This window comes from Theobroma umbraticum, unplaced genomic scaffold (genome assembly GCF_002168275.2).
Source record: "Theobroma umbraticum cultivar Fairchild unplaced genomic scaffold, ASM216827v3 scaffold_56.0, whole genome shotgun sequence".
In the NCBI taxonomy this organism is placed as follows: Eukaryota; Viridiplantae; Streptophyta; class Magnoliopsida; order Malvales; family Malvaceae; genus Theobroma; species Theobroma umbraticum.
In genome coordinates, this window is record NW_018397256.1 from 12,927,988 (window position 1) to 12,939,774 (window position 11,787).

The following is an 11,787-nucleotide window of genomic DNA, read 5'->3' on the forward strand; positions in this document are numbered from 1 at the left end:
CTTTGGTAGGGTGTCGGGATCCTTTGTACATGGAATTTCTACCTAAATAATTTTGCTTTCAATTTTTGTTATCAAAATTTATTCTAAATTAAGAACTAAATCTTTTTATCTAACTAATCCTTAAATTTTCATTTTATTTTGAAATACGAATATTTTAATTCAAAACAACTATATAAAATATTTATATATCATTCAATTGTACATATATATATATATATCAAGAGTGTAGTCTAAGTACATGATCGTTATTCTTAATTTTTATTATTTTTATTATTAGTATATATAAAATTTGATGTATATTTATTATAAATTTTATATTAGTAAAAAATAAAATAAATTTAAAATATGAATATAAATTTTTTATAATTTATCAAATATACTTTTTAAGTTAAAATGAGATAAATTTAAAAATATAAACATAAGTTTTTTATAATTTATTAAAGATATTTTTTAAATTAAAAATATAAATATTTATTTAAATTTTATTTTTAGAGTTTATAATCATACAAAATTATATTTGAGTTTTAAGTTAATGATATATATAATATAATTATTTTTAATTATTTTATACAAAATTTATAAATTCGTCATTGATATTTCATGGTGGAGTTTTCATAGACCTGAAATGCTAGTCAAACCGTCAAAATGCAAAAAGCCTATGGACGGAGTGGGGAATGTCTAGCCATAGCTATCCAAAAAATGGGGTCAACCAGATTTTAAGGCTGACATTATAAGACTAACAATCAACTTTTTTCAGTGTTTTTTTTATTAGTATTTTCTATTTTTGGTGGTGACCGAAGAGGCCAGGACTTGAGAGTCTAAATGACCAAAAATTCGCCATTTTCATCTTCAGGTCAAATTGTCAAGTACAAGTCCATAAAAAAAAAAGCTTGTTATCATGTCATAGAGTAGCCTCCGGATTGGGAGATTCCGAGTTCGAGTCCCACCCTCGACCACTCATCGTCTCTGTGTTTTGACTTCTCTGCTTGGCAATGAAAGAGAGAGTCATCTATACGTTTTGCATCTTTGACTAATGGATGATAATGTTTAGTATGTAAATAAATACTAGGCATTATTTGATTATCCGATCTGTTTTAAGTAAGATTGATGTATATTATAAACAGTTTTGAATAAGATACAAATATTAATTTTATGATATTTGTTATTTGAATTCGATTATAAATAATAAAACTTTTTTTATTTTTATATTAGATTTTAATATGTATATTACATATAATTAATAGATTAAGTTCATATAAAATATGAATATTTAATTAGTTTAAAAGTACCTTATATGCTACTATTCCTAATTTCTGTTCAAAATTCTTGAGAGATCGAACAATTATGCGAAACCCGAAAATGGGAGCACTGGAATAAAACTTTCTAGCAAGGAAATAGATTACCCTCACTTTAAGGAATCATTGTGTTTTCCTCCTTTTTTGTGGTTTTGGCCATTGTCAAAAAGCTCCAAAGGACAAAGAGAGTTCATATAAAAATGCATGTCCCCCAATTCCCATTGGAAAAAATCTTTATTAATTTCCATCATGATATGGATCTGAAGAAAACCCATTGACATTTCTTTTCTTTTTATTAATTATATATATTTTTGATACGAATCTGATTGGTTAGAAACTCGTTTGTATCAGGTCCTAGGGGAGAAAAAAAGAAGCATAGAATTAAAAGAAGAAAAAGCTTTGTGCATGGAAGTGGAGGTTTCAAGTGAAAGCATTAAAAAGCAAATAGTAAAAGACAAAGAATTTAAAGGAGCACTATGGTTAAAGTGAAAGGACATGAGAGAAGGTAAGCCTAAAATTCTAAAACCCAAAGCTCAACTCATAAAGAATATTGTTTTATATATATATAAATATTCCCCTATGATTGATTGTAACAATGGTTTTTCAGCTTTTGGGTACACAAATTATTTGATTCTATTGAGTTGTTCCACCTTATTATTTGCTTTTACTCTTTTCGAAAGAGAAAGAAAAAAACAAAAAGGTGACAAGGCTTAAATAATAAACAAGTTTTTTGAATTAGATTCATTTATAAAATTGAGTTTTTTTTTTTATTGTACCCTAAACAAGTTACTATCTTTTGATTCATACCTATACAAATCTCTAATTTAAAAAAAAAATTAACAATAATAAAATGCAATACAATAGACATTGTAAAATATTATTAAATTTAATTTGTTGAATTTCATAATTTTATTCTAAAAAAAATCTCTCAAATAAAAGATGATATAAACATTTAAATATTCCCTTGTATTTAAATCTAAGTATCTATAAGCTGTTTTTGTAGCAGAACCTTTTTAACTGATCCACCAAAGGCTTCCACGCCATAAATATCCATTGTTTCTAGGTTCCTTAGTGGAAAAAGCAAGGATGGTCCCGGAATCAGGAACATCTAGACATCAAGAAAAATACAAAAGCAAAAGAAAAAAGAAAAACAGGTAATACGAAAACCACTGAAAACCAACTTCATAAATTATACAACAGGGCGTTGATGCTGAAAGACAGAAAGTGACTGCATAATTTAAATGCAAATGGACCTTGAGGGGGACAGAGAGCCACATCAAGGCCTGAACCATCGATTATTTATGGTTCAATTTTCTGCTTCAGATTAGGGCCCCCTGGTAGTTCATAGCTGGCCCTTGGAAGGCCAAGGACCCAAGAAACCAGCTTGAGCACCATGTTTGGGTGCGGAGGCATTGTTATTCAGGATTTTTCAGTTTTAGGTACATATTATACAGCAGGCTGAGCCCTGAGAGAGAGTGGGGGGGCACTTATGCTAGTTGTTTCCTTGGTGAGTCTGTGAAGATTCTCATGTGTCCCTGTGGATCCTTCTTCCACCATAAGAAGAATATGGAAGACACTATCACAATCCCGGCTGCACCCCCCAATACAATTCCAGCAATTAGTCCCACTCGGTTGTGATTGGAAGCGGCAGCAGCACCTTCTGATACTGACAAAAGTTTGATGATCGTCAGGAGCTAAGATAATCCAATAAGTTTGCTATTTATGTTACATGGATTCTTCATTTTAATGTATTTGTGTTCGATATTTTTGGACATGTACCCGTGTCTGACACGATTCAGAATCCATGTAACATAGAATGTTAAACCTAAGATGATGACATAAGAAAAACCTTGAGATGCATGGATTGCTGATACTAGGGGGCCATATGTGCTTTGATATGGAATGCAGCAGGTGCCTTTTCCAGCCCAGAAGAAGTGAATTTCCATGATTGTGTTTGTCACATTTGCCTCAAATGTTCTGATCAAGGCTTTTTTGGATCCGCCAGCCGCTTGCTGGATATTGAAATCTTGAAGAACTTTCTCACCCTTGAGCAACCGATTTAAATTTAAAGTGAGATGCGAGAAAAAAAAAGGGGATTGAAGCCTACATATCTACCGTGTCAATTGCTCTACATATTGGAATATGTTAGACAGGGGGCAAGGGCAGCTTGTTCTGAATTTCAAGAGAAGATGGGCAGTTGGATTTTTTCACCATACCTGAATATAAACATCAAATAAGCGCCTCCCCAGGCCTTTCCAAGACAGGGAGTCATCCATTGCTATCTCAGCAAAATGAAGCTCAACACTGTATTTCCCATTCTTTAAACCAAGGCCATAGTACCTCTAAGAGCTTGGTGAAACCCTTGCTGTCTTGTACAGCTCTGACTCTAAAGTTCCTGTGATCTGAGAATCTGTCTTTGAAATATATATATTTCCATTCGGGTTTGAAACGAAACTTCCAGCACTGCTTACTGCCCAGTGATTGTCAGTGCTTGTGTACAGTGAGGCGGCTCCAAGTATTTCAGAGTCATCATCAAATTCAATGCCAGATGCGGATTTCTGAGCTGTGCCTCCGCACTTGATAGAAAACGAAGCTGCACAAAGAAAAAGGAAAACTTGGAATTAATCATAGTCTGATCAGAATTTCTTTCATGGCATTGTGTGATTGTTTCTTCATTTCTTAAGAATGTTAATAACACTAAAGAAATTGAAAGGCTACACTCACAGGAAGGAACCTTGTTTCTGCACTTGGTTTTGCCTTGGAGGCACTCCAGCATCTCAGAAACCTTTCTGTATTCATCATCATTGACATGGTTTGTCAATCTTTGCATGGAAGTACTGGCAAGGAAGGCTAGAACTAAAACATGAACATATGAATCTCAAGAAAAAGCTTACTTGTCCTGTAACCCATTTGCATTGATAGAAGTTCCAACAACATTCCTGAGTATGAAAAGGGGAAGTCAGTTACTGTTCAATCGGAGCAGCAAGACAACATCAAGGAAAATTTGGTCACAGAATTTCACTAAAAAGTGATCACTGCTCGATTTGAAGCATGAGTTTTACTCACCAATAGGGGTATACCTACAGGATTAAAGAGGAAAACTGAAACTTACATTGATTTCACCTTAGCAAACTGTGGAGGTAAATTTCCAGAAAGGGGATTGAATGAAACATCCCTGCAATGAAGCAGTCAATATCCACGAGAACAGATTCGTGGCTGAAGAAGCAAAGCATTCAGTAATTAAACTCAACATGACACTTACAATGCAATAAGCTCTGGAGTTACGATGCCTTCGGGCAACTCCCCACTCAAGTTGTTGTTTCCAAGATACCTGCGACATGTATAATCAGATGGACTGATGCAGCATCCCTGTTTCCGCCATTAGGTACTGAGAAAGAATTTGCCTAAGAAAATGGAAAACTGAGGTGTTTCTTTTCCCAGATTGAATTCTCATGAACCCATTATTCCTCAAAGTCACTTAAGATTTTGCGCAAACCAACTTTTCAATCAACTACGTGGGAAAGATGAGATCAGTCAAAAATTTTCTGACTGAATTCACACCGAGTTATTCATGATTGGATCCCACAGGATTCGAGTTACTAGGGGTTTATCCTTCTAGAGTTAGGATGACAAATCTAATAGATAAGGACATGATGCCTTTTGGAAGCTGTGTCAGAACCCAAATTGCAATGTGATAGTATTCGAAAAGATAGATCTTCATGGAAATGTAGTTGAAGAATTTGCATCTTCCCTGCTAAATTTAATGTTAGCGAGTTGTATTTTATGGAAGCAAACAAAGTCCATGCCATGAACTTGACAAGGTACAACACAAAAATTATGTGACAGAGAACGAAAATGAGGTCACATCCTACCAAGTTGGACAGTGAAGAGCTATGGTCAGAGAACTTACAAAAACTCCAATGAAGAGAACTCCCGGAATGAGATCGGTATTTGACCTGTCAACTCGTTGAAACTCAAGTCCCTGAAATCAAGATTTTATCCAGATAAAAGACAAGGTGATATAATTCCCGAACAGCTAAATTGCTTTCAGCGCACAGCAATCAGAAAAATGCAGGGGAAAGGAAAGTGCATGCTCTCCCTTTGTTTAAGAAAAGAAAATTGCAAAAAGAAAGGAAAATAGAGATCAAATTGATCTGCAGGTAGAGAAAAGGTTATAAATCAATAACAAGGTAACTTACAAGTATTGCAACATGGTGAATCTGCCAAGACGCTCTGGTATTTGTCCCGATAGCCTGCAATTTCTCAAAGATCTGCATTCAAGATTGTAAGTGACACAAATATGAAAGCAATTACAGCAGCAGAAAAAGAAGAAAGCATTGTTTACAGATTCAATACTATGAAGTATAAATCTCTTACAGTGTGGACAAACTTGTCTGGTCGTTTAAAAAATCAAGAGAGGAATCTTCCCCACTCAGATCACCAATTCTCCTATAAGCATTGATTATTTCAAGTGAGCCATGCACAAATTTTATAAAATAAAAAAGGCAATCACTGGAACAAGTGGTTGCTTCAATAGAAAGTAGAAAGTCATTTTAGTTGTTAGGATCACACTGTATCTAAGTGAAAGGCCTTACAGGTCCTCCAATTTAGTTAGAGCTGCAAAACTGCTTGGGATTGGACCTTCAAGAGATGTCCCTTGAAGCCGCCTGTCGAAGAAAGAAAACTCAACAGTGTTTATTACTATACCAATGGCATTATATAGCTGAAGGAAAAGTCATTTTGCATACATGTCTCTGAAATCTGTAAAGGTCCCAAGAAATTCTGGCAGCTTCCCAGTCAAGAGATTATCAGATGCCCAGCTGAAATGTGTCAAAATAAAGAAAATAAACCTTTCAAACAACTTCTTTCCTGTTTCTACCATCAAGGATATCTATCTTCAAAGATTGTTCAATAATCACTAGAGAAGTACAGAATCCGAAGGGATTTTAAATTTGCAAATTCTGGAGGGATTGGTCCACTAACTCCACTGCTATCAATATACCTGAAAGGAAAGTTTGATAATAAATTAGAACTGAAAGCAAAGAAAAACATAATACATTAATAACTCTTAAAAGTGGTGGAAGAGTATAAGTTCTTATGTTAATGCTTAATTCACACTAAGTTACACTTATGTTGGAAGCTGAGACAGATAAGACACTCAGTGTATTCAATCCACGAACGGGCACAAACATCCAACAGATCTTGTAAAAAAGATCAATTTATAGTCTCTATCCATTGAGTTACTGCTAAGAAAACACCAGCTTGTTCTCATTTGCCTTTAACAAAGTGAATTAAAGAGGAACCCAAATCTAAAATTCAGGTTGCCCTACTTACAGCTGCTGCAAAGATGTCAAACTTCCAAGCTCTTTGGGTAATGGTCCGAAGAAATTGTTTGAGCTAAAACTTCTGCAACACAAAAATAGCGAAAGAAAAATTCAGGATTTAGAGTGAAAGGGCTTAACATTAAAACAAAAATTTTGGAAAGATATTGGGAAAACTATGGATATGAACTTAACAGGGAAAGCAACTTGGTTAAATTGCCAAGCTCGGGGGGCACTGGACCTGTGAGATTGTTTATGCCTAGGCTACTGTTGAATTGTCCGAACAAAAAGACATCAGCGACTAGTTCAAGTTCAGATATGCATTAATCCTGCAAATTCATGAACTCAGCAGTAAAGTTCAAAACAAGCAAGTTATGACAGTCACAGGTATTGCATTTTTGATAGCTGTCCAATTTCAGCAGGAATGGACCCGTTTAACACATTCTGACCTAGATTCCTGTATCACAGATAGGATGTCAGATCAATTTAAAAGTGGGTATAAAGGAACGAAAGTTCCAAGTTTTGGTCTCATACAAGTCCATCAACTCCTTAAGCTCAAACACTTCTCTGGGTATCTCACCCTTGATATCCAAAGCATAAATCTTCCTGCAATTTTTGAAAAATCAGGATAATGAAACTAATACAAGGGGGAAATGATAAACATAATGATCATGGTGGTGCTTGTAAGCTGACAAAACGGTGATGTGGCAGGGATTGCTGGAGCAGTCACAGGCAACATGAGGATTTGAATCTTCTGAGGTCCACGTTGCGTTCCGGCTGCAGGGGTCAACGGTTAGATTCAGCTTACTTCCCAAGTTCCAGTAATCTATGATCTTCCTGAGGGCAGCCACTGAACCAAAAAAAGGCAGATGAGAAAACTTAGAACATAATTACCAGTTGAAACATTAATGGAAGCATCCATAAAGTAACCAGCTTGCTTATAGAAACCTTCATTTGGATCAGTGTTTTGTTGTGCAGAAACAAGCTGAAGCAACCCAAGAACGAGCAAAGAAAAGCTAAGGAACCCCATAGCTGAGTAGTAATGGAAACCATGCACCCACCAAGCCATACAAATAGGCACAGCAAACAGTAGGAAGATAAGTACAGAGGACCAGGGCGGCCATAAAATTTACAAACGAAAGAAACAGATTTTGATAGTGAAGATTCGTTGACGTTATGTAAGAACAAAGATAAAAGCAGACTTAGCAGAGTCATTATGCAGGAGTCTTTCTTTGACTAGCTCTCCTCAAAAGCATTTTCTATTCCATGAAAGCGAAGACCAAAACAGAGTCGTCCGAAATCTTGTAGAAATTCTTACCTCTTCCATGTTTCATGTTTCCCGGGAAAAGCCGATACTTGTATTTTACTGCTTGTTTAGTATCTCTGATGTTAACATAACAACTACCCCTTTGTACCCTTTTCCACATACGCCATCAAGATTTCCACAGAGGATCTCAATTGCGGTTCCTGAGCCCACCTAAGTCATCTCAGCTGCTAAAAGTTAATCGGACGATCAAAAATAAGTTTGAAAGATTCCGCGGTGGCAGCTAATCCTACTGCTGTAGAAACATATTCATACCTGTATCTTTCTGCTTCTGCAACTCCATAAACATCTTCTTTGTATAACTATTACAATCATCCTGTTTCTGTGTGAATGCTGAAACATAATTCTCTGCTTTCTTTTCCCATTCACCATTCATATTGTTTTCCCAGAAATATTCCATCCGGAAAGGAAATCAGTCTTTGATCTCTGGCACTCTTGCTCCAAACTTCAACCCCACATCAAAACAAGAGAGGAAACTGATTTGTATATGTTACAGTGTAAAGTTGTTACTTTTAAGAGCTAAATACTGATTGTTATCAGATTAATACCTTGAATTTTCAGTTGAAGAGCATCAAAATACTTTCTTTCATTGAAAAACTAAATAAAGTAATTGAAAATTTCAGATATCCATTCGATTTTCCATTTGATACTCTTCGAGAAGTGAATCGAAAAAGTATCTAAAAAATACCCAAAAAAAGAAGAAGAAAAAAGTAGTACAAGTCTATAATTCTCCTTGATGGTATTCCATACATGTGAAGATTTTTCTTTATGATTCTCTTCATCAAGAAACTGAAGCAGAAACAATGGCTCAGAGATCAGTTTCCTTGATAGTTCTTGCTTTGCGTCAGTCAATCTGTACTGGCACTTTGCGTCATACGTACTTTGACTTATCATAAGCTACTGATTTTCGGACAGCATTTTTCACTGTCTAATAGCACCGTGATTTTCGGGAAGGAAATATAAATTAATCTTTTTTTAAAAAAATTACAAACAAAATTACTAAAATTTTAATGACAAATAAATATAACACTTTCCGGTTCAAAATGAATGTTTTATGGGTTGATCCGTAAAATATTTTATATATAAAATAAGTTTTCAATTTCTAAACATGCATGAATTATGAAATTATTTTTTTAAAAAAATTTTACTCTGTTTCTAAGAAGTTTATATTTTTATTTCCTTTTTAATAAATTCTCAGTATTGAAACATTTTTTTCTTTTAAAGAAAAATTAATTCTTGTACGATGAATAAATTTTTTTTTCATATTTTATTGCTAATACTTTTTTAAATTATTAGACAATATTTTTGAGAAGATTAAAATTTGCATAAATTAGTCTTGTTTTATCATGTATGAAATGATGGTAGTCTTTCTTAATCCTAAATCTTAAATCTTAAGTAAATGATACGAATCATTAAACCAAAAATTTCTATCATCTTCTAACAAATTAAACAACATTATTATTAATTAAAAAACACAATTAATATGATTTTAGAACTATAGGGGAATTCCTCCCCTTTGTAAAAAGGAATACCAAAATGAAAAAAAAAAAAAAAGCACTCAACGATTTTAGTTGGTAGCAACATCCTTTGAACAAAAAAGGAAACTAATAAAGACAGGTTGCAAACTTAAACATGAATTAACTTAAACTAGGCTCTCAATACATCAAATAGAAGTTGACCTAATTAACAAGCTAATTAATTAATTATGCTTCACTCATCTTGTTCTTGCAAGAGTGTACATATATATGCTTTCACACTACACTCATTTTAGAGCTTTTACAACTATTTATTGGAAGGAATTGATCATATCCCAAGTACTAGTGTAGGCAAAACTAGTAAATTTGAGCTTATCCTAGTAGTTGAGTCCAAATTCATTCATTTTCATTCATCCCGAGTTCTTTACTATCTTCAATCGTTGCACGGACCTAATAAAAACCCTGCAAAACCAACATCGAAAAATTTATTTAGATATTATAATAGAAAGAAGTCATCTGATATTTATAGCAAAGATTCGAGTCTAATTCTTTAAATAATAAGAAATTATAACAGAAAGAAATTGTATTAATATTTATTTTTTTTATTATTTTAAAAGAATTCTTTTAAATAAACAAATACATCGAGCATTTTCTTTTGTTTATTTCTTCTTCTTGTCCTTCTACAATTGGCTAACGTTGCTAGAAAATTTGATTGAAAGGCTAGAAAAAAAGGGTAGAAAAATATACGTACTGCCATGGAATATCTCCAGCAATCAGCCAATCTCCTTCTTTGTCTTGGTAGGTGAGAGTATAACGTGTGTAATCATCTTCATCACTTTTTTGGCCTGTTCAAGACAGGAACAACAGATCAACCGAATGTTGAGACTGTGGAAAGAATTTTCATGTATGGTTGATTACTACTTACCTTTGACAAACATGCTGATCAAGGAGTTTGTAAGCGCATGGTACGAGTGGTAAAGCCTTACATCAACCTTTCTTGCTATTGCTACTCCTTCCATCTTCACCTTGACATAGATGGATCTGCCATTTTCTTTCTCTGCCGTCCAGTTTTTCTCAATCCTGCCAGCCTGATGCTGGTGGAATAGTTTCTTCCTCCACGACTTAATAGGTGGCCAGCCCACCACTTGTTCTTCCTCTGCATCATTCCTAACAGTTGAAAAAGCGATTGTCAGTATCAGATGATGTTTGTTTGGCTTCTGATCAGTGAATCAAGTTCAAAATGAAATCCGATTCTTTGCCATTTTACTTACTGGAACAAACTGAAAGAATTATGTATCAGGTTTGTAGTTAACGTTTTCTTGTTTTCTATCTGAAAAAAGAAAAGAACTTACTCAGCGATGGAGGAAGAAGTTTTCTTCTTTTGATCCCTGTGATCTTCTTCCTCGTTTGGCTGGCCACTCCATAGGAGCAAAGGCATTGCTTTACAGTCATCAGTGAAGTTTCCAAAGGCCTGCTCAAAACCACGTTTGTTTTTAACACAATCTTTTTCCCCGAAACAGCCACCAGCCTGGTTCCAAGCTTCCAAACCCCCCATTTCTTTCAGCTGGTCGAGTCCGAGGTTGTTCAAGTCGAACCCCTTGATTATGTTTGGAGTTGGGAGAGCAAGACCCAGTTGAAGCTCCATATTCGGATGGAAAATAAAGTACTACAAACGTTAAACCCAATAAAATATGAAACAAAAGCTAGGGAGATGGGGGCTTAAAGCGAATGCTGTTTCTGCTTGAAGCTGAAGATATATATATACATATATATATATAGGAGGGTGAGAAAGGAAATTAACGTGTGTCTTGTGGAAGAAAGGAAGTTAGGGACAGCATAGAAGTTGGGTCGGCAAAAAGCCTAGCAATGATCCAGACAGGTAAAGAAAGAATGCACCAACGTGCCAGAACCGCCTAGCCCAGGCTAGTTCCAAGTTTTCATCCTTTGTCTCTGTCCCCACCAATCACCAAACCAAGCTCTCTCTCTCTCTCTCTCTCTCTATATATATATATATATGTATATATATATATATATATATATATATAATATCAAACAGTTTAATTAATATAATCTAAACTGTCTAAGTCTAAAATTGACTGTTATTGTAGTTGGTCGTCGAGCTTGAGAAGTATTTGCTTTGTTTCATGTATCATTTCCAGTGCAGAAACCTTTACCACAGCGAATTATGCCTGCTGGTGTTCCCTGGAAATGATCCTTCACGACAAGAACCATGTTTTTGCAATTTGCAATGGTTCATCTCGATGGTGCAACAGGGGATTTTGTTTTTTTCACTAAACAGAAGGAAACTGGCCTTAATTACTTTGCTGATGTTGTTCCTGGGAGCTCTAATTTCTTGGATCATCTTTCGAACC

General features: G+C 34.7%; 1 protein-coding gene and 1 pseudogene across 2 annotated transcripts; both read right to left on the reverse strand.

Annotated features, from left to right (window-relative positions):
* Positions 1 to 2,420: 2,420 nt before the first annotated feature.
* On the reverse strand, positions 2,421 to 8,372 carry LOC110410164 (uncharacterized; annotated as a pseudogene). The gene is made up of 21 exons (XR_016350898.1): positions 8,196 to 8,372; positions 7,935 to 8,107; positions 7,565 to 7,648; positions 7,310 to 7,466; positions 7,151 to 7,222; positions 7,002 to 7,073; positions 6,812 to 6,883; positions 6,630 to 6,701; positions 6,226 to 6,297; positions 6,044 to 6,115; positions 5,891 to 5,962; positions 5,673 to 5,744; positions 5,495 to 5,548; positions 5,206 to 5,277; positions 4,558 to 4,626; positions 4,408 to 4,470; positions 4,190 to 4,234; positions 4,020 to 4,084; positions 3,512 to 3,888; positions 3,145 to 3,340; positions 2,421 to 2,961 (listed from the first exon to the last, which is right to left on the reverse strand). The product of XR_016350898.1 is annotated as an uncharacterized LOC110410164 (transcript).
* Positions 8,373 to 9,375: 1,003 nt separating this feature from the next.
* IAA29 (indole-3-acetic acid inducible 29) lies at positions 9,376 to 11,165 on the reverse strand. The gene is made up of 4 exons (XM_089782718.1): positions 10,768 to 11,165; positions 10,341 to 10,582; positions 10,167 to 10,260; positions 9,376 to 9,877 (listed from the first exon to the last, which is right to left on the reverse strand). The coding sequence occupies exons 1-4, from the start codon at positions 11,058 to 11,060 to the stop codon at positions 9,826 to 9,828; spliced, it is 681 nt and encodes a 226-aa protein (XP_089638844.1). The 5' UTR covers positions 11,061 to 11,165; the 3' UTR covers positions 9,376 to 9,825.
* Positions 11,166 to 11,787: the final 622 nt, after the last annotated feature.